We start from the raw sequence: 18,409 nt of genomic DNA, 5'->3' as shown, positions 1-18,409 counted from the left end.
TACAGGTGTCGGTGTACCTGTTAAGGAACGAGCTTTGTTGTATGTACTCGTCTGGTTTAGATGTTGTGTAAACATTTTTTCCAAGCTTTATCACGAAGTCTGGGTGATTTGTAATAATTTTACCTCCTTGGTTCAGTGGGATTATGCGGATAACTGTCCCTTCTTCTTGTTCCAGTTGCGGAATACGAGTGATGTACAGAAGTGTATTCTCGCTGGTAGCTATTTTCGGCTTAACTAATTTCAACGCTTCTTCAGGGAGATCAACAGTTACTCCTTGCTCTTCCAATACGGATTTAATTGTATTGATTTCGATTAGAGAAAGAATCTTGTTGCTTGCTAATGAAATTTTAGATAGCATTATGGCTTCTTGTATGTCTTCTAGGATCTTGTTGATGGTATCGATTTTGATTATTGTTCTTAGCGTCTCCATTTCGTCAAAAATTATTCTGTTCTGGTTACCTTCAATTATTTCATTAATTGCATTTGTTAACAATTGAAGTCTCTTGCCTATCTGGTTGTTCACTTGATATTGTTTGTTATTGCTTTCATTTAGTTCGTTCATCGTTTGGTTGATGATACGTAAATCTTCAGCATCAGGCGTTCCACCAATCCATTTCCAGACCGTTCCAATTATTTCGATGCTCCGTTGACGGCGGGATCTCTGCGGCTTGATTTGCATTAAATTAGCGTATAATTCCTTAACTTTATGTTTAGCAATTTGAACAAAAGGATCATCCGACTTCTTATAGACTACTGTGGTTAAAAGATTGATAGTAGTTTCTATTTCCGTTATGTTAATAGGATGTATAATATTTATATTTCCTATTTGTAATTTACATTTTCCTATCTTTACTGTGAGAATTGGTTGATTACTCACATTGGTAATTTCTAGTTCTTGGCAGTAACAATTAATATTGATCAATGTTGTGAATATTATATGGTATTTGTATTGTTTCTTAACTTATAATTTTGATTATTCTTATTATTGTTTATATTTTATAATCGTGGTTGAGTTTCGTGTTTCTTCTGGGTTATGAAGTTCACGATTTTTTTTTTGGCGTTGAGGGAAACTGAAAAAAAAAAAATGATGCATGAGTTTTTTTTTGTGAAACGCTGAAACGAGGTTAATTCTTTTTTCTGTTGATGATGGTGATTCTTCTGTTGAGTGGGGACCTGGAAAAGTAAGAATTCAATTTAGTTTTCTAATTCTTTTAATTTTGTTCTTATGTCTTTTAACGTTTTTTGGGATCTTTATAGTTTTTCCAGTACTCTCTACACATTTTGTCGTCGTGAAACGTGGATCCAGTTTTTTCCTCGTGGTTTTCTTAATATGAATGTTCTGACCTTCGTTCACTGTTGGTGGTTCTTCTTTGGAGTCATTGTGTTTTGTCATTTTCTTTGAGGTTTTCTGGATTTGGTGGTTCACGATTTTCGGTTCGGACTAGAAAAGTAGTTCTAAAATTTTGAGCTTGATAAAGTCCAGGCTCAACAATAATTTCTTCTGTGAGTTTTGTTGATTTTCCTACGAACCAATCTCCATTTTTATCGCATGGTACAGTGATTAGGTGGTTAAATTGTTCCAACTCGTTGGTAATATAATGTTTGGAAAATTTAATAATTTTGCCATTTATTTCTAATGTGCCGAATTTGTAATTAATTTTCCCATTGTATTTCGATAATGTTTTTGAGCCTATTAGTCCGTCAAAAAATGAGTGAAATTCAAGCTCATAAAATAAAAGGGGAGGCATTCCGTCTAATATTTGTGCTTTTACTTTGGAAGAAATAATACTATTATTTTTCACGCACTTTACTATGAAGGGTTTAATTTTGATTGAGTTTTGCAGAATTCCGGGTCTTATTAAATTTGTATTTGCTCCCGAATCAATGAGAAATTTAAGATTTTTGTTCTCATGTTGTATTTTGAGATATGGTAAATAGTTGTGATCTATTTGTCCGGATCTGTCGCGGGGATTTCTAAAAAAATTTACATCGATGTTGTTATCGATGTCATCATCGTCTTCGCTATCCAGTAGCTCATGATTGTTAACTCTTTTATTTAAAGTTAATTTAGATCTAACTGAACCGATTTCCATTGGTTCAACTGTTGTTTCGGGTGCATCTGGTTTACGTCGCCTAAAGTCTTGTTTTGGTATGTTGTTAAATCTTGAATGTCCTTGATGTGAATGGCTGTTTTCTTGTCCCGATGAACGAGAAAATCCAGGTTCATTCTTTGGCTTGAAAAATGCAGTTTGTGCGGGTTGAGCTAAAGGCATATGAGTCAGATTTCTATTAGACTCATTCGACGTGAATTTGCATATGAACGCATATGCGTTTTCAATAGTTTTGGGTTCTGCTGCCTGTACATAGCCAAAATATGGTTTCTGTAGTCCACTGACGTACGCTGCTAGGCTGTATTCGTCGATGAAGTCATTTATTGCTTCCCAGTGGGCATTATACTTTGGATTTTGCTTCGCCAACGATTTTATACTACACACTAGTTGCTTCGTTCTTTGGTAATGTTTGTTCACATTACCGTCCATTTTGTTGTGCCATAACTGGCAATTATAAGTGGATAAATCCTGTTTGTCACCGAGCGCTGTTAATAATATGCTCTTAATTTCATTGAATGTGGTAGGGTTTCCGTTTGTGCAAAGAACGTCTTTGGCATGCCCTTCTATTTTGTTCGATACTGCTGTAAGGTAAATTTGAAAAATATCCGGAGAAACTAAGTTTTCGAATATTCTTAATGTTTTTTCTGCTGTTTCTAACCAGCTTGCTAATTGCTTTTTATTGCCATTAAAGGATGGCAACATTTTTATTGGATCAGGGATCCGGAAGGGGTCACCTTGGGTAATTTCTCTCCGAATTGAGTCGTCGGGACGATTTACAGGCGCAGTGTTTATGATATTCTCAGTTCCGTTTCCCAATTGAGAATCATATACTGCTTGTCTAGCCGTGATATTCTCAATTGCTTGCATCATACGTGCAAGTTGTTGAGTAATACCATGTAGTGGGTTAATTTCATTTGATTGAGGCTCCGTCATGTTGAGAGTCTCTATGTTTAAATTTGAATTTTCCACAGGAATATGCGAATATTCCTCCGACTCCGTACTCGTGTCGGATTCGTCGGAACTGGTATCGTTCTTTTTTACTTTTAAGAAACGATTCTCTTGTTTGCTTCAAAACGTCTTTAAATTTGGACATTAATTATCCCTTTTAGCACAAAGTTTCAAATTGAAATTGAAGAAAACCGTCTATCTTGTAGTGCGGTAATCTTACAGAGAGCTCGTGTCTATCTTGTAGTGCACTTATCTCACAGTGATGGATTTATTTGTAGTGGCGCGAAATTCTCTCTCTTAGAACGGATTTTCAGCGCACTAACAACTAATCATTAATCACTGGCTGGGTTTCTAATTTGATATCACTTATTTCACTTATAGTAAAAGAGAGACAAAAAAAAAGAACTCACCCTTTTTTTACAATCGTGTCCTATGGTTCGTGGTGAACGATGCTGGTTTTCCGGATGCCTGCGAGCGGGGGGGTCCTCAACTCTGAACGGCGGATTTAATCCTTCGGCCGTAGATGCTTGCGCGGAACCACTTTTGATACGCTTTTTTTTAACGTATTACTTCCACTATTTAACACTCGCACGGTCACTTCACACGATTCCGGACGGCTGCGCCAATTATACAGTCATTCGCGGACTGGGATTTCTTTTACACGGACAAGACCGTCGTTTCCAAATGCTCGTATAATACTAATTTATTTCCATTCCTTTTACATTGGTGCACCCTGACTCAGAAGGCACAGCAGGGGAGATAACTGCTTGTGCTGGTTTTGCTTATCTCAGAATGTGTAGGCTGAGAGAGATAATAATGTTTACGAAGGAAACATTCTATGTAAAAGGCAATAAAAGTTTATATCTATCTGTGCTATGTTTCTACTGTAATCTATCTTATCCTACAAGCCATGTGGTATAACTATATGTCAATAACAGTTTCATTATCAAAATTCGTTCATTTGTTTCAAACCCCTCCAACGACGGTCGAAGGAGATCCTCTAAATGGAGTGCGCGTTGTCTACCAGATACCACTAGCAGCTTTTGTTGTAGCACATTGAAAGCATCTCGTACTCTCCGACAGCCAAAAAATTTGTGCTGTATTGTTTCCACACTCGAAGAACAGTGTAAGCAAGTTTCATCGTCCGTTCTCCTCATAACGAACATCAGACGCCGGTGCGAGAATTTTTCGTTTACCCACATGTAAAGAAGACTACGTTGTGAAGGCAATAACTTCCGAACAGCAATATTCTTCCACACACGGGGCCAGTTAATTGCAGGATTTGCTATTTCCACTTTCGGTTTTGCTGTACGTTCTATGAAGAAACGATGGATGAGATTGGCGGAAGGCTGCTCTCGGATTTGGAAGGGGAAATTTGGATGATGATTTAGGATAAGCTTTAGGCAAGGAAGGTCTGAGGGGGGGACGGTTGTTTGGGAGAGGAAGGAATTGTAATAGGGAAGGGAGCTCATTTCGTGTAGGTGCCGATTGATTAACAGCGCCTTACACTTCATCGCTGGCAATTGAAGGTTGAGACCGCCATCCTCCTGTCTTCGCGCTAGCTGCTCCATTGGGATGGTTGCACACGCACCACGGAAAAGAAAGCGTCGCATAATGGTTGTCAGTTTTGCCACGTGTGCTGCCATTGGAGACAGATTTGCTGCCATGTACCATGTCCGTGATGAGATAAAAACGTTCAACAGTGTTACCTTCTGGTGTAGTGATAAGCTTCTTGAAGAGTGCAACCATACTAGACGCGAAAAATTGGTCACGAGTATGTCCCAATTTGTTTTCACCATACCTCGGACCGAGTTGGTGAAGATTATCCCAAGAATTTTGATGGAACCTCCCGTGCGAAGCCACGGTGCAGTGATTGGATCATTCACACATCCGACGTCAATTGCGGTGGTTTTATCTTCATTCAAGCGTGCCCCTGCTATTCTCTCAAAACGCTGGAACAAGCCTCGCATCGCATCAAGCTTTTCGGCACTCGATACAATGGCACTGATGTCATCTGCGTAAGCGATAATTAAATCTGCCCCACACACTTGCTCTAATCGCAGAAGAAGTGGGTGAAGATAGAGCACGAAGAGATGCATCGAGAGAGGGTCCCCTTGTCGGACAGAACGTTGGATTTGGATTGGAGCGGAGAGGTGCCCGTTGATGAGCAAGCGAGAGGAAGAGGCTGCTGCTACACGGGAGAGCAAATTCACCAGTTCTGGGTTGAAACCCAAATCTCGCATCGTAGTAAATAAAAAGCGATGATCCACACGATCGAAAGCATGATCGAGATCAAACGAGATCAGCTTGCCTTTTTGTCTGCCCGCCTTCAGCTGTGCAATTCTGTCCTTCAATGCTAACGTTGCTTGGAAAATGTTGTGCTCGCCGTTCGAGCATTTTTGTGAGCGAGTCAAAACACTATGAGCTCGAAGCACATTTTCAAGTCGCTGCTTCAAAACACGCGACAAAATTTTGTAGTCATAGTTGACTAGACTAATTGGGCGGTAGGAACGTGCGCTGTCCCCCGAATCTCGTTTCTTCACCAGCACGATCACCCCATCGACGAAATGGGATGGAAAATTTGACCTGATAGCGTCATTCATAACCAGGTTAAGCTCACGATGTATCACATCGAAAGTTCGCAGAAAAAACTCTTTTGGCAGTCCGTCGGGTCCTGGAGACTTTTTCGATGCGCTTGTGCGGATAGCAAAAAGTATTTCTGCCGTAGTGATTTCATACATACAAGCTTCGTTTGCATCATCCTGCTCGGGAATGATTCTCTCACACTGGAAAGGTCCCCATTCTCCCTCTTCTACATTGCCGGGCGCGTATAGATTACTGAAATACTCGACCATATGGTTCTGTATAGCAGCAGAATCATCGATGATTTCATCTCTCTCATTTCGCAGACGCTCGATGGTTGTTTTTCGTCGCACTCGCTCGCCCAGCTGATAAGTCGATAGCGGCTCACCAGCAACGAAGGTTTCGTTGATTCGCACGAACATTTCGGAGAACGCTCGCTGGTGTGTCAGCATCTTTGCTTTTATTCGATTGATGGTGGTGAGCATGGCAGGGTTGTTTTGGTACCCATCGTACGCATTCCGTAGTAACTGAAAGAGACGATGTTGTTCACGATGGAAGTTATCGAATGCTGTTTTGGACTTCCATCGGAAAAAAGACTTTATTTTAGGCTTTGCGAAAAATAAAGTTATCGAATGCTGTTTTGGACTTCCATCGGAAAAAAGACTTTATTTTAGGCTTTGCGCACGATAGCCACCATTCCATCCACGACCGATAGTTTCGTCGTTGACGAGTCCAAAACTGCCACCGTATTTGGAACTCGTTAATATTTTCAGCGGTCAGTAGATGCGGACGGAGAGACCAAAATCCACGACCATGTGCTCTGTCGGGGAGAGGAAGGCAAATTCTCATGGTGACGGCCTTATGATCCGAAAAACAGCACACATGTACAGCTGTTGATCTCAGCTGTTCTCGGAGACCGTTGCTCACGTAGAAACGATCGAGCCTAGACGAAGAGTTGTGTGTGATGTAAGTATACTCGATCTCTCGTGAACGAAGTCGTTGCCACACATCATGCAGATGTAACTGCTGAACGGTGGCTAGAAGAGCGGGACTCGAGTTTTGCCCCGTCGCATCGCATTGACGAATCACGCAGTTGAAATCGCCACCTAAGACGACGTGGTCGGTCCGATGACGAAGGTAATAGGCAATGCTGTTGTTGAAGAACCGCTCTCTTTCAGCACGGAGAACGGAACCTGATGGGGCATACACATTACAGAGCGTTGTGTTGTGGACACGGAGGGCAAGTAATCTTCCGTCTAGACTCTTCTCTACATGTGAGAATTTGATGTGTTGTTTTAAAGCGATTGCCGTTCCTCTCCTTGAGTGGTCGACATTACAGACAACGTTGTAGCCAGGCAAGACTAACTGCTCGTTCTCTACCTCCTGCAAAAACACAATATCCAACTCCATTGTGCGAACAAACGTGCGAAGGGCGTTTAGCTTGGTTTGGTTGGTGATGGTATTTATATTGATCGTCCCGATGTTACAACTGACGTACTCCATTTTATTGGATTTCTTCGTCGGAGATTCTAACTTGTACGTGTTCGGTGAAGATGACGTCTTCTCCGTAGTGACGCATTTTCTTGCCTGGTGGTTGTCTACGCGAGCGTCGGCTGCCATTCGAGCCTTGGAAAGCTTGTGAATTGTCTGTTTCGTTGCCATCGGGTCTACGATGCGACGTGGTGGCGTTCGGGAATGAGATGGGCGATAGCTGGATTACAGCTTGTGTTGCGGATGGTATCGTTGTTGAAGGTGTAGCGGGGGGTGGCATCGTGTTATTTTGTTGTTGTACTGCGGTTTTTGTCCCACTCATTTCAGAGAAATTTGGCTTCAGACGCGTGTTGTCGTAGTGACCGACAGTGAGCGGACTCTTTGTCAAACGTTTTGATGAAGCTGACAATGGTTTACGAAGATTCGTTGGTTTGGTGTGTTGAGGTTTTGTCGGGTTGCCCTTCGTTACGCTAGCGTATGATTGGTCTGCTGCGAGCTTCTGCACCAGCAGTTTCTTGTTTTGTACACATGGAATGCCAATGTGTACAAACTCATGGCAGTGTAGGCACGTTTGCCGTTGCCCCTTATATTTCACCGCAGTCTCTTCTCCCTGGATTGTCACGAGAGAAGGAATGTTTTTCGTAATCACCATCCGAACAATACGAACCCCGGTTTTAATACCACCGAAGTCGCTGTATCGGTCATCCCACAGTAGGTCACGAATACTGACGACTTCGCCGTACTCGGTGAGAAAATCAGCAATCTGATCATTGGTGACGCTCTCGGGTAGCTCAAGCAAATTTACCTCTACCGCACCGTCCTCCATCGTAACTCGTAGTTTGTATGATTTCCCTTCAAACACGAACTCGTGCTTGTTGTCGTGCTGCTCCACTATTTGTTCAGCAAGTTGGAGGTTGTTGACCTTGACGAAGGTACATGCAAGCCGTTTGATATGGCCAGATCAGTGGATTTCTTCACACATATCTTGTGTTGTACTTATCGCATCGTGTCATACTATACGGCTATTTAAAGACGACAATCTGTGCCACAAGTGTCGTTTTGACAGTGTTGTGATTGTCCTTTTCAGTCTCAAGTTGAAATCATCCAAGTAGACCGGCATGTGAGCACTCGCTCACATGCCGGTCTACTGGAACTGAGCCAGGGACTGAGTATAGACCATAAAACCGTTTGGAACCATTTGCAGAAGATTGGATTCCAAAAAAAGCTGGATGTATGGGTGCCACACGAGTTGACGCAAAAAAACTTTTAGACCGAATCAACGCCTGAGATGCACTGCTGAAACGGAACGAACTCGACCCATTTTTGAAGAAAATGGTGACTGGTGATGAAAAGTGGATCACGTACGACAACCTGAAGCGAAAAAAGTCGTGGTCGAAGCGCTGTGAGCCGGCCCAAACTATCTCCAAGCCCGGATTGACGGCCAGGAAGGTTTTGCTGTGTGTTTGGTGGGATTAGAAGGGAATCATCCACTATGAGCTGCTCAACTATGACCAGACCCTCAACTCGGTTCTCTACTGTGAGCAGCTTGACCGTTTGAAGCAGGCGATTGATCAGAAGCGGCCAGAAATGATCAATAGTAATGGTGTTGTTTTCCACCAGGACAACGCTCGGCCTCACACATCTTCGATGACCCGCCAGAAGCTACGGGAGCTCGGATGGGATGTCCTATTGCACCCACCGTATAGTCCGGACCAGGCTCCAAGTGATTAGCATCTCTTCCGGTCCATGCAAAACGCTCTTGGTGATACTAAGTTGACCTCAAAATAGGCTTGCGAAAACTGTCTGTCTGAGCTTTTTGCAAATAAGGAGGGGGGTTTTATAAGAGGGAGATAATGAAGTTGCCTTCTAAATGGCAACAAGTTTTCGAACAAAATGGCGCATATTTGACTTTTTTTTATCCCATTTATTTATTTAAGGCTCATTAGCATTTTAGCTGTAACAGAGCCGAATTTTAATCGTGTACATGTCACATGGTTATCATATCTATAATTAGCACATTACACAGTTGCCATTCGCCAGTATTCCTTTTATACCATTACATATGGTACATTCACACAGTAGCCATTTAGGCGTAAGGGTATTCTTTCTGTTCTTCCATTATCCAGTTGGACCACCGGACAGCGGAGACAGTTGATTGATCATTGTTGAGTTATTTATAGAACAGTAGCCCGATGTGTCTGGCAGAGCAGAGCAGTTGTATGGATGAATCGATCTTATTTCGACCGTGGATCTGCTACCTTGGCTACCATGACTGTTGATAGATCACAGTAGCCATGCCAGAAGCAGGAGTGACATGCTTTTAGATTTGTGCTTATTCTAGTTTTACCTTCCAACTAATAAAGACATGAAATCCTCAAGCTCTCATAATTTATTTGACTACTGAGAAGGAAACATTTTTGGCGACGAGGTTGAAGCCTGAAGATTCTTCCGAGATGACCACCGAATATGGAACTCAAGCCGGATCCGAAGCTGGAGCAAGTGGAGGAGAAATTCCGTTGTCCGTTGTGATGCAGCAAATGGCCGAGCAAAACAGCCGTTTGATGAAGTTACTGGAACAGTTCACCGGTAACCAAGCAACGTCAACACAGCAAAACGCTCCAGAGAAAATTCTCGAATCCCTTGCGACCAACCTTAAGGAGTTTCACTTCGATCCGGAAAACGGGTTGACTTTCGATCGCTGGTTTTCTAAGTACGAGGATCTATTCAGGCAGGATGGCAGAAGCTTGGACGATGCCGCGAAGGTTAGACTTTTGCTGCGGAGTCTCAGTGTTCCAGTGCACGAGAAATTCCTCAACTACCTGCTGCCGTCCCACCCACGCGATTTCACCTTCGACGAAGTTGTAGACGAGATGAAGCAGATTTTTGGTCAGCATAAATCTCTGTTCAGCAAGCGCTACGACTGCCTCAATATTGAGAAGAACGAAGCCGACGATTTCGTAACGTATGCTGGAATCGTCAACCGTCAATGTGAGGATTTTGAACTTCAGAAGCTCACCGTGGATCAGTTCAAGAGCCTGGTGTTCATCTGCGGTTTCAAGTCATCGAAGGACACCGACGTCAGGACCCGACTTCTGTCGAAGCTCGAGTCCGATCAAGCTGAAACCATCAACCTGGCAGGACTGGTCACCGAGTGCCAACGACTTTCGAATCTTAAACACGACACGGCGTTGGTCGAGAAGAAACCGACATCTTCAGCGGTCCAGGCAGTTCGGCAGTCAAAGAAGCAGCCGAACAACCAGATGAAGTCATCAGCAGACATCAAGACACCTCCATCACCATGTTGGCAATGCGGCGCAATGCACTTTGTGAAGGACTGCAAATTTTCGAAGCACACCTGCAAACAGTGCGGGAAAGTGGGCCACAAAGACGGCTACTGTGGTTGTTTTTCCAAGTCATCAACTACGGAGTCGAAAGCTGGTTCCAAGAAGAAGAAGCCTTTCAACACGAAGGTTATTCAAATCGTGAAGCAGGTCCGTAGCCGTAGAAGGTTCATCACCGTCAATTTCAACGGAAAATCGGCCGAGCTCCAATTGGATTGTGGTTCCGACATCACCGTTATCAGCACACACACGTGGAAAATGATTGGCTCACCGTCATCAACGGTGACTAGCGTAGAAGCATCAACGGCATCAAGGGAACCACTCGAATTGGTTGGCGAATTCACCTGCCCGGTTACTATCGGGAAAACTACGAAGGCATCGGTCTGCTACATCACATCAGTTGAAGATCTGAACGTCATCGGACTGGACTGGTTGGACGCGTTTGACTTATGGTCGAAGCCGCTTGCTGCCAACTGCAAACAGGTGAATCTTTCCAATTTTTCACCTTCCTCTGATCAGCACTTCCTTAAGCAATATCCTGAAGTTTTTCAAGATGGTTTGGGCTACTGCATGAAGACGAAAATTTCACTGTCTCTGAAGCCGGATGCCCAACCCGTTTTCCGACCAAAGCGACCGGTGCCTTTTCATGCCATCCAAAAGGTAGAAGAGGAGCTGGATCGACTCGAGCGGTTGGACATCATCTCGCCGGTCGATTTTTCGGACTGGGCAGCACCCATCGTCGTTGTCAAGAAACCGGGGGGAAAAGTGCGTGTATGTGCCGATTACTCGACTGGGCTCAATGCAGCACTGGAGACCAACAACCACCCTCTTCCTACCCCGGAGGAGATCTTCAGCAAGCTATCCGGCAGTCAAGTCTTCAGCATCATCGACCTGTCGGATGCCTACCTTCAGGTGGAGGTCGATGACGAATCCAAGAAGCTGTTGACGATTAACACCCACCGTGGGTTATTCCGTTTCAACCGATTGGCTCCAGGGGTCAAGTCAGCACCCGGTGCATTCCAGCAGCTAATGGCGAAAATGGTTTCGGGTCTACGTGGTGTGGAAGTTTTCCTCGACGATATTCTGGTGCACAGCAAGACTCTCGTGGATCATAACCGAATCATCCACATGCTTTTCAACCGTCTTCGTGACTATGGATTCCGTCTACGTGTGGAGAAGTGCCGATTCCACCAGGATCAAATCAAGTACCTTGGACATATCGTTTCTGCTAAAGGTATCCAACCCGATCCAGCCAAGATTGCAGCCATTTCGGAAATGCCCGCACCAACCGACGTTCCCACCTTGCGCTCGTTCTTAGGTGCAGTCAACTTTTACGGCAAATTCGTCCGCGAGATACACCAACTACGCCATCCGTTAGACAACCTTCTGAAAAAGGACACGAAGTTCGATTGGAGTAAGGAGTGTCAGCACGCTTTCCAAAACATCAAAAAAGTGCTACAATCTGGTCTGTTGCTCACCCACTACAATCCAGAGCAAGAGATTATCGTGGCAGGAGATGCGTCAAAAACTGGCATTGGTGCAGTTATTCTTCATCGTTTTCCGAACGGCATCATCAAGGCTGTGTCACATGCATCGAGATCGCTGACTGTAGCAGAGCAGAACTATAGCCAAATCGAAAAAGAAGCGTTGGCATTGGTTTTTGCTTGCACGAAGTTCCATCGTTTGCTGTGGGGTCGCCGGTTCACGCTTCAAACGGACCATCAACCATTGCTGAGAATTTTCGGATCCAAAAAGGGCATTCCTGTACATACCGCAAATCGGCTCCAACGATGGGCCCTGACACTTTTGGGATACGATTTCAACATCGAATACGTATCAACTCAAGATTTCGGTTACGCTGACGTACTTTCCCGGCTTACCAGCAACCATCCGAAACCCGACGAAGAAGCAGTCATCGCTATGGTTCGAGTCGAAGATGACGTTAGTTCCTGTTTCCATGACTCTATTCAAGATCTTCCAGTCACCCACAAGAGCCTGAAGATCGCCACTAAGAAGGATGCCGTGCTCCAGAAGGTAATTTCTTACACACAAGGTTCCTGGCCATCACGGTGCGAAGGTATCGAAGATGTAGAAGTTCGATCTTTCTTCAGCCGTCGAGATTCCTACTCCGTAATTGACGACTGTATCATGATGGCGGATCGAATTGTAGTTCCCAAAAGCCTGCAGAAAAGGATCCTCAAGCAAGTTCACCAAGGACATCCTGGCATCGAACGGGCAAAAGCTATCGCTCGTGGAATCGTTTTCTGGCCGACAATAGATGAAGACATCACCAACTACGTTCGTAGATGCCCAAGCTGTGCGAATGCTGCAAAATCTCCACCACATGCTCAACCACAACCGTGGCCTCGAGCTGAAGGACCCTGGCAACGGCTCCACATCGATTTCGCTGGACCTGTGGATGGAGAATACTATTTAGTTGTGGTGGATTCTTTCTCAAAGTGGCCGGAAATACTGCAAACTCGTTACCCGACTACTTCCACAACGACCACATTTCTTCGAGAATGCTTCGCAAGATTTGGAATTCCTACAGTCATTGTGTCGGACAATGGAAGCCAGTTCACCAGTGCTGAATTCCGTGATTTCTGCGAAGAATTTGGGATCGTCCATTTCCGTACAGCTCCGTATCATCCACAATCAAACGGGCAAGCGGAGAGGTTTGTGGACACCTTGAAGAGATCGCTGAAGAAAATTGTCGACGGAGGAGAGAAGTCAACCCTTACTGCGCTTCAAACGTTCCTGTACGTCTACAGATCCACTCCATCAGCGGTTCTGAGTGGACAATCTCCAGCCGAGGTAATGCTTGGACGCAAGATGAGGACAACTTTGGACCTGTTACGACCGTCACCCAAACCAGAATTTCACCCGCAACATCAACCAGTCAAGCGAAGTTTCCTAGCTGGTGCTCGAGTTTATGCCAAAGTCTACTCTGCAAACGATAAGTGGAAGTGGATGCCCGGTGTTGTGCTCGAAGCTATTGGCAACGTCAACTACAACATATTATTGGACTGCCAAGTTGGTCGACGCAAAGTGCTACGTTCGCACATTGATCAACTCCGAACGGGAATGGAAGAAGTTGCTCCTGCACCAGCACCATTATCTATCTTGATTGACGACTTTGGACTTACTCCAGCTGAACCAACACCTCAGCTGGACAGAACCCAATCTTCGATCCAGAACGATCAACCAACACCTAATGAAGTCCTGAACTTGGATCAACCAACATCTGATGAGGAGCACGTTGAGTCAGCCGAGGTTCTTGATCTTCAAGATACGTTGTCGAGTGAAGGAGATGAAACATGCTTTTAGATTTGTCTTTATTAGTTGGAAGGTAAAACTAGAATAAGCACAAATCTAAAAGCATGTCACTCCTGCTTCTGGCATGGCTACTGTGATCTATCAACAGTCATGGTAGCCAAGGTAGCAGGATCGATCTCCATCGCTGATGATTGTTGCGTGGACGTAGCTATTCTGTAACAACACAAAGATAGTCAATGAGGGCCCTGAGTTTTGAACTCACGATCGATCGCTTACTAAGCGAACGCGCAACCAATGTGGCTACGGAGACCCCCTATATTTAACTTAAATTAGATAATTTTAAGTGTGTTAAAAAAAGCGTCAAATTTCGATCAGAAATATGACATTTCTTTTCCCCCAACCCTATAAATACCTTCAAATAGTAGCTAAACTTTTTCTTTCAGTCCACGTCTGTGATATAATTTATTTAATTTCTTATTTAATTTGCTATTTCTAGGAATTGTAATTAAATTTCAGTTTAATACTGGTGGAAAAGATCCGTTGAGAAACAATTGAAAAGTATCTATTTATGCTTGAATTAATTTCCTTATATACATTCGTTGGAAACCAAATTAACGCCATCATACGGTAGCGAACATCCCAGTACTATCAGTAGCGAATGAGCCGTTCATTCCATAAACAAAATCGACGACCTCCAGTCGCATGTGTTTGTTCAATAGGAGTGTTTACTCGGCAAATTATACCGCTCCTCGCATCGGAAGAGAAGTGTTATTATTCAAAGTAAGTTCAAATACCGATATCAAAGATAAGACAACCAAAAATATACCATTATAATGCTATCGAATTAGTTCGCCGGAGTTTTTTCAGCTGATCGGTTGATAGAATTGTGAATTAAAATTTAATTCAAAAAGGTACATTGCAATTTTTAGGATATAACTGTAAACTTCATCAGGATGACCCCAAAATTGGAAGATGTATCACCCCTCTTCACCGAAGTTGTGCTGGACGATATTATTCGCGCAAAGGGTGGCAACAAATGCACTTCGTGGCAGTTCGACGATGGTGGCTTCGGAAAGGGTGATTCTTATTTAAGTGAAGTCTTCCGGATTTCATTAGAGGACAATACGTGTTGTAAAGATGAGAGCGGCAGTCCCCTGAAGGTCAAACTTGTCGTCAAGAGCATTCCCAAGAATGTGGGGAGACGGAAAACCTTTCGCTCGGATAATTTTTTCCAGAATGAGATTAACTTTTACAACATTGTCATGAAGGAATTTTACGCATTCCAACAGGCGCGATGCCCTAAAGCTCCATTTGACGAAAGTAGTCTGTAAGTTGCACGCATCTAGACGGGATTGGTTTGATTACTATTTCTGTATTTCAGGTGTTTGGCAGCATCCGCGGATGGGGTGAACGATTTCATTGCTTTGGAAGATTTAAATCAGTTTGGCTACGCATCTGCATCAAGGTTTGTAGTTGGGTAGTGTGTATTGCTAGTTGACCCTTTCCCGTACAACATCGAGTCTCACTCGTGGTGTACTTGCATAACATAGGGCGCTAGAACGCTCTGCAGAGTAGTGAAATAACTTGATATGTGGCACGGGAATAAATAACACGGGAAGGGGTTAATTATTTCACAGGGGCAAATACGTACTCGAGTGAGCTCGAAGTTCATTGAACGCCGTTATACCAGATAACTGCGTTGTCATCCCCAAAAAAATGATAATTCAAAACACTGCATTACTTAGAGCACTCAGTTATCTCGAATAATTCTTTGTCGGTTATCTCTCAGCTGATGCGTTAACGTAACAGCATTGAAGAAGTATTGATAATCTTGTACGATTCTTCTTAGGACTTTGGTGAAATTCCGATAACGATTGACTTGTACCAGTGCATGACGGAAAAAATGATAGGAAACGCTCCCACCAGCCACATATAATCCACTGGATGTTTTTTGAACAAGTATAATAGGAAACTTTCTATGTTCTAGACAAAATGGTGTAGGCTTGCCGGAATGCCTGCTATGTATGCAAACTCTTGGACGTTTCCATGCGCTCTCCCTCGCAATGAAGGATCAAGATCCCGATAAATTCCACTTCCTGGTGAAGAACATCAAGGATACCTACTATGCAAGCGAGTTTAAGGGATGGTACAACAATTTCATCAATATACAAATTGGCATAGCGAAAGACGCCGTGAAGCAGGAGTACGGAGGAACCGAAATTGAGGAAAAAGTTGAAAAGTTTTTCAATTGTGATTTCTACGACAAAATGGTATACTTTACGCATACGCGCAATCAGAACTCTGTTATAAACCATGGAGATTGCTGGATGCCAAACTTCCTGTTTCTCTGCGATGCTAATGGCGTGCCACAGAGGGCAAAAATGCTCGATTACCAGTTGGCAAGATATTCATCGCCGGCGCTCGACATTTCTTTCTTCATATATTCCTGCACTAGTCAGGCACTTCGCGAGGCCCATTATGAGGATATGCTAAAATCATACCATGAAAGTTTATCCGAAATGCTGCGAGATCTCGGATCGGATCCCGAGCAGTTGTTTCCGTACTTCGAGCTACAGAAAGAAATGCGTGAGTTTGGACGATTCGGTTGTGGAATGGGCATGGAGTCGGTTCCATTTTCTCTGCTAGACGAAAATGAAGTTGCCGATTTGGATCAAATTCAAAAAGACGAAGCCGTACCGATAGAGGGCGTTTGGAAGTTACAAAAGATAAAAACTCAAGAAGGAAGACGCCGACTTGCTGATATTTTCAAACATGCCATCTCATGCGGGTACTTGGATTAGATTTAGATATATGCAATTGAAACGAACACAGTTATTTACTTGTGGAATAATTAAACATCAGCATTCTTAAATAAACCTAAAATATCACGATGAAACATACAAGAGGACAATATCCAAGGGATGAAGATTTTAAAGTGAAAACGTAGAAACAAATTTTAAACCAAACACAAAAACAATCGTGTATCTCCGTTTTCTCTATGTTCAATGATTTATTCCGATATGCTAGTTTTTATTCGAGTGAGACTTGGGAGTCCTAATTGAAAGCCAATTAATTTGGCACGAAACATTCCCGGAGATTTATAACGAAAATCGCCGGATGGCGAAAAATGACCAAAACCCAAAAGAATCTCCAGATTATAATGTCTTTTCAACATTAATGAGCGGTTTATGTGACATACGTTAGCTATGGTAGAGCCCCCTCAATCAAATGGTCCCGAACGGTTCAGGTCTTCGAGACTGCCGCCTTTGAACTACAAAAAATGTCGGTATCTGGTTGTACCATAATGGCCAGTACCTTCACAAACACATCCCGAAAACATGCGATATGCGATATGCGCGGACAAACTCCGAAGTTGGAGCTTCCGAAGGACGAAAGGACTCTAGAATTCGAGTGAATGTTTCAGAATCAAGTTAACACACATATTTTTTTCTCTATTATAGTGACTTTCAACACATTTGGTTGGTTCGTCACTTTACTTCCATCTTTGGAAGAATGACTGGAGTGAGAATTGAGCTCGTGATCTCTGCGTGAGAGGTATGGATATTACCACTACGCCAGATTGCCTCCACTAAAACACACATATGTCGATCAGGTTGACTCATGTCTTTAGTTTCATTGTTGGTTATTGTGCTGTAAAATCGAGCGATGATGGCAAAAGGGTAATGATTAGTCGTTTCGTGTGAGATATACTGGAAAGTGCCCTCTGTGGCCATAGACGAGATGGCTTGAAAATATAAAAAATATCGCATAAAAATGTTTTTCAATTGAAGCGAATTAGAATCAAACTTCGGACACTATTTATGATAAAATCAAATTTCGGATAGAGTGAATTCGTATTTTATATTCCTGTACAATTATTAATGCAATAAAATCACCAAACATGCGAAAATAACAACGACTTGGCCTGTCTTTCATGTACACACAAATTTCCTAAAAATTGTCTACAACCATTGATGGCTGGTAATCTTGTAATAGAACTTTTACCACTTTTTTTTAAAGGGTGTGTCACATCAAATTGCATCACGGAAAAAACGCTGTAGAAATTCGCCCAGTAGACCGATCCTTTTGAAAATTATAGACAGTAAAATAAAAACTATTAAACAACTTTTGGCATTTTCTTTTTATTCATACTTCGAGCCCAAACCCGTATGCTCGCACCTTCCTCTTTACCCCGTCCATAAGGTTCTGTACAACGTCAGGTTGTAGTTTTTTTTGAACAGAAATCCATTTTCTCTTGAAGTCCGCCTCCGATTTGACAACTTTTGGGTTCTTCCGGAGGGCCTGCTTCATAATCGCCCAATATTTCTCTATTGGGCGAAGCTCCGGCGCGTTGGGCGGGTTCATTTCCTTTGGCACGAAGGTGACCCCGTTGGCTTCGTACCACTCCAGCACGTCATTTGAATAGTGGCACGAAGCGAGATCCGGCCAGAAGATGGTCGGGCCCTCGTGCTGCTTCAATAGTGGTAATAAGCGCTTCTGTAGGCGCTCCTTAAGGTAAACCTACCCGTTTACCGTGTCGGTCATCACGAAGGGGGCGCTCCGCTTTCCGCAAGAGCAGATCGCTTGCCACACCATGTCTTCTTCTTGAATGGCGTTAACGTTCTCTGTGGAACTTTTGCCACCTCAACGTATTCATTA

At 43.4% G+C, this 18,409-nt stretch overlaps 2 protein-coding genes across 3 annotated transcripts; both read left to right on the top strand.

Annotated features, from left to right (window-relative positions):
- The first annotated feature begins 9,551 nt into the window (after positions 1-9,551).
- Positions 9,552-13,801, top strand: LOC129773939 (uncharacterized protein K02A2.6-like). The gene has a single exon (XM_055777615.1). The coding sequence runs from the start codon at positions 9,587-9,589 to the stop codon at positions 13,799-13,801; it is 4,215 nt and encodes a 1,404-aa protein (XP_055633590.1). The 5' UTR covers positions 9,552-9,586.
- Positions 13,802-14,383: 582 nt separating this feature from the next.
- On the top strand, positions 14,384-17,669 carry LOC129776066 (uncharacterized). 2 transcript variants are annotated; one of them, XM_055781449.1, is made up of 4 exons: positions 14,384-14,530; positions 14,680-15,077; positions 15,132-15,215; positions 15,738-17,669. In XM_055781449.1, exons 1-4 carry the CDS (start codon positions 14,453-14,455, stop codon positions 16,549-16,551), a joined length of 1,374 nt encoding a protein of 457 aa, XP_055637424.1. In that variant the 5' UTR covers positions 14,384-14,452; the 3' UTR covers positions 16,552-17,669. The 2 variants fall into 2 exon arrangements, with proteins under 2 accessions (XP_055637424.1, XP_055637425.1); XM_055781450.1 differs by having other exon boundaries at positions 14,430-14,530; positions 14,662-15,077.
- The last annotated feature ends 740 nt before the right edge of the window (positions 17,670-18,409 follow it).

The sequence above is a fragment of the Toxorhynchites rutilus genome, chromosome 3, assembly GCF_029784135.1.
Source record: "Toxorhynchites rutilus septentrionalis strain SRP chromosome 3, ASM2978413v1, whole genome shotgun sequence".
In the NCBI taxonomy this organism is placed as follows: Eukaryota; Metazoa; Arthropoda; class Insecta; order Diptera; family Culicidae; genus Toxorhynchites; species Toxorhynchites rutilus.
Note: the sequence above shows the minus strand (reverse complement) of the source record. Positions and strands in the feature narration are given on the sequence as shown.

What these genes read in the sequence shown, in the direction of transcription:
- LOC129776066 (XM_055781449.1), top strand. Translation starts at nt 14,453, where the DNA reads ATGTGTTTGTTCAATAGGAGTGTTTACTCGGCAAATTATACCGCTCCT. An exon ending in GAGAAGTGTTATTATTCAAA is followed by an intron (nt 14,531 to 14,679) that starts GTAAGTTCAAAT and finishes TGCAATTTTTAG; the next exon opens with GATATAACTGTAAACTTCAT. An exon ending in GGCTACGCATCTGCATCAAG is followed by an intron (nt 15,216 to 15,737) that starts GTTTGTAGTTGG and finishes TCTATGTTCTAG; the next exon opens with ACAAAATGGTGTAGGCTTGC.
- LOC129773939 (XM_055777615.1), top strand. Translation starts at nt 9,587, where the DNA reads ATGACCACCGAATATGGAACTCAAGCCGGATCCGAAGCTGGAGCAAGT.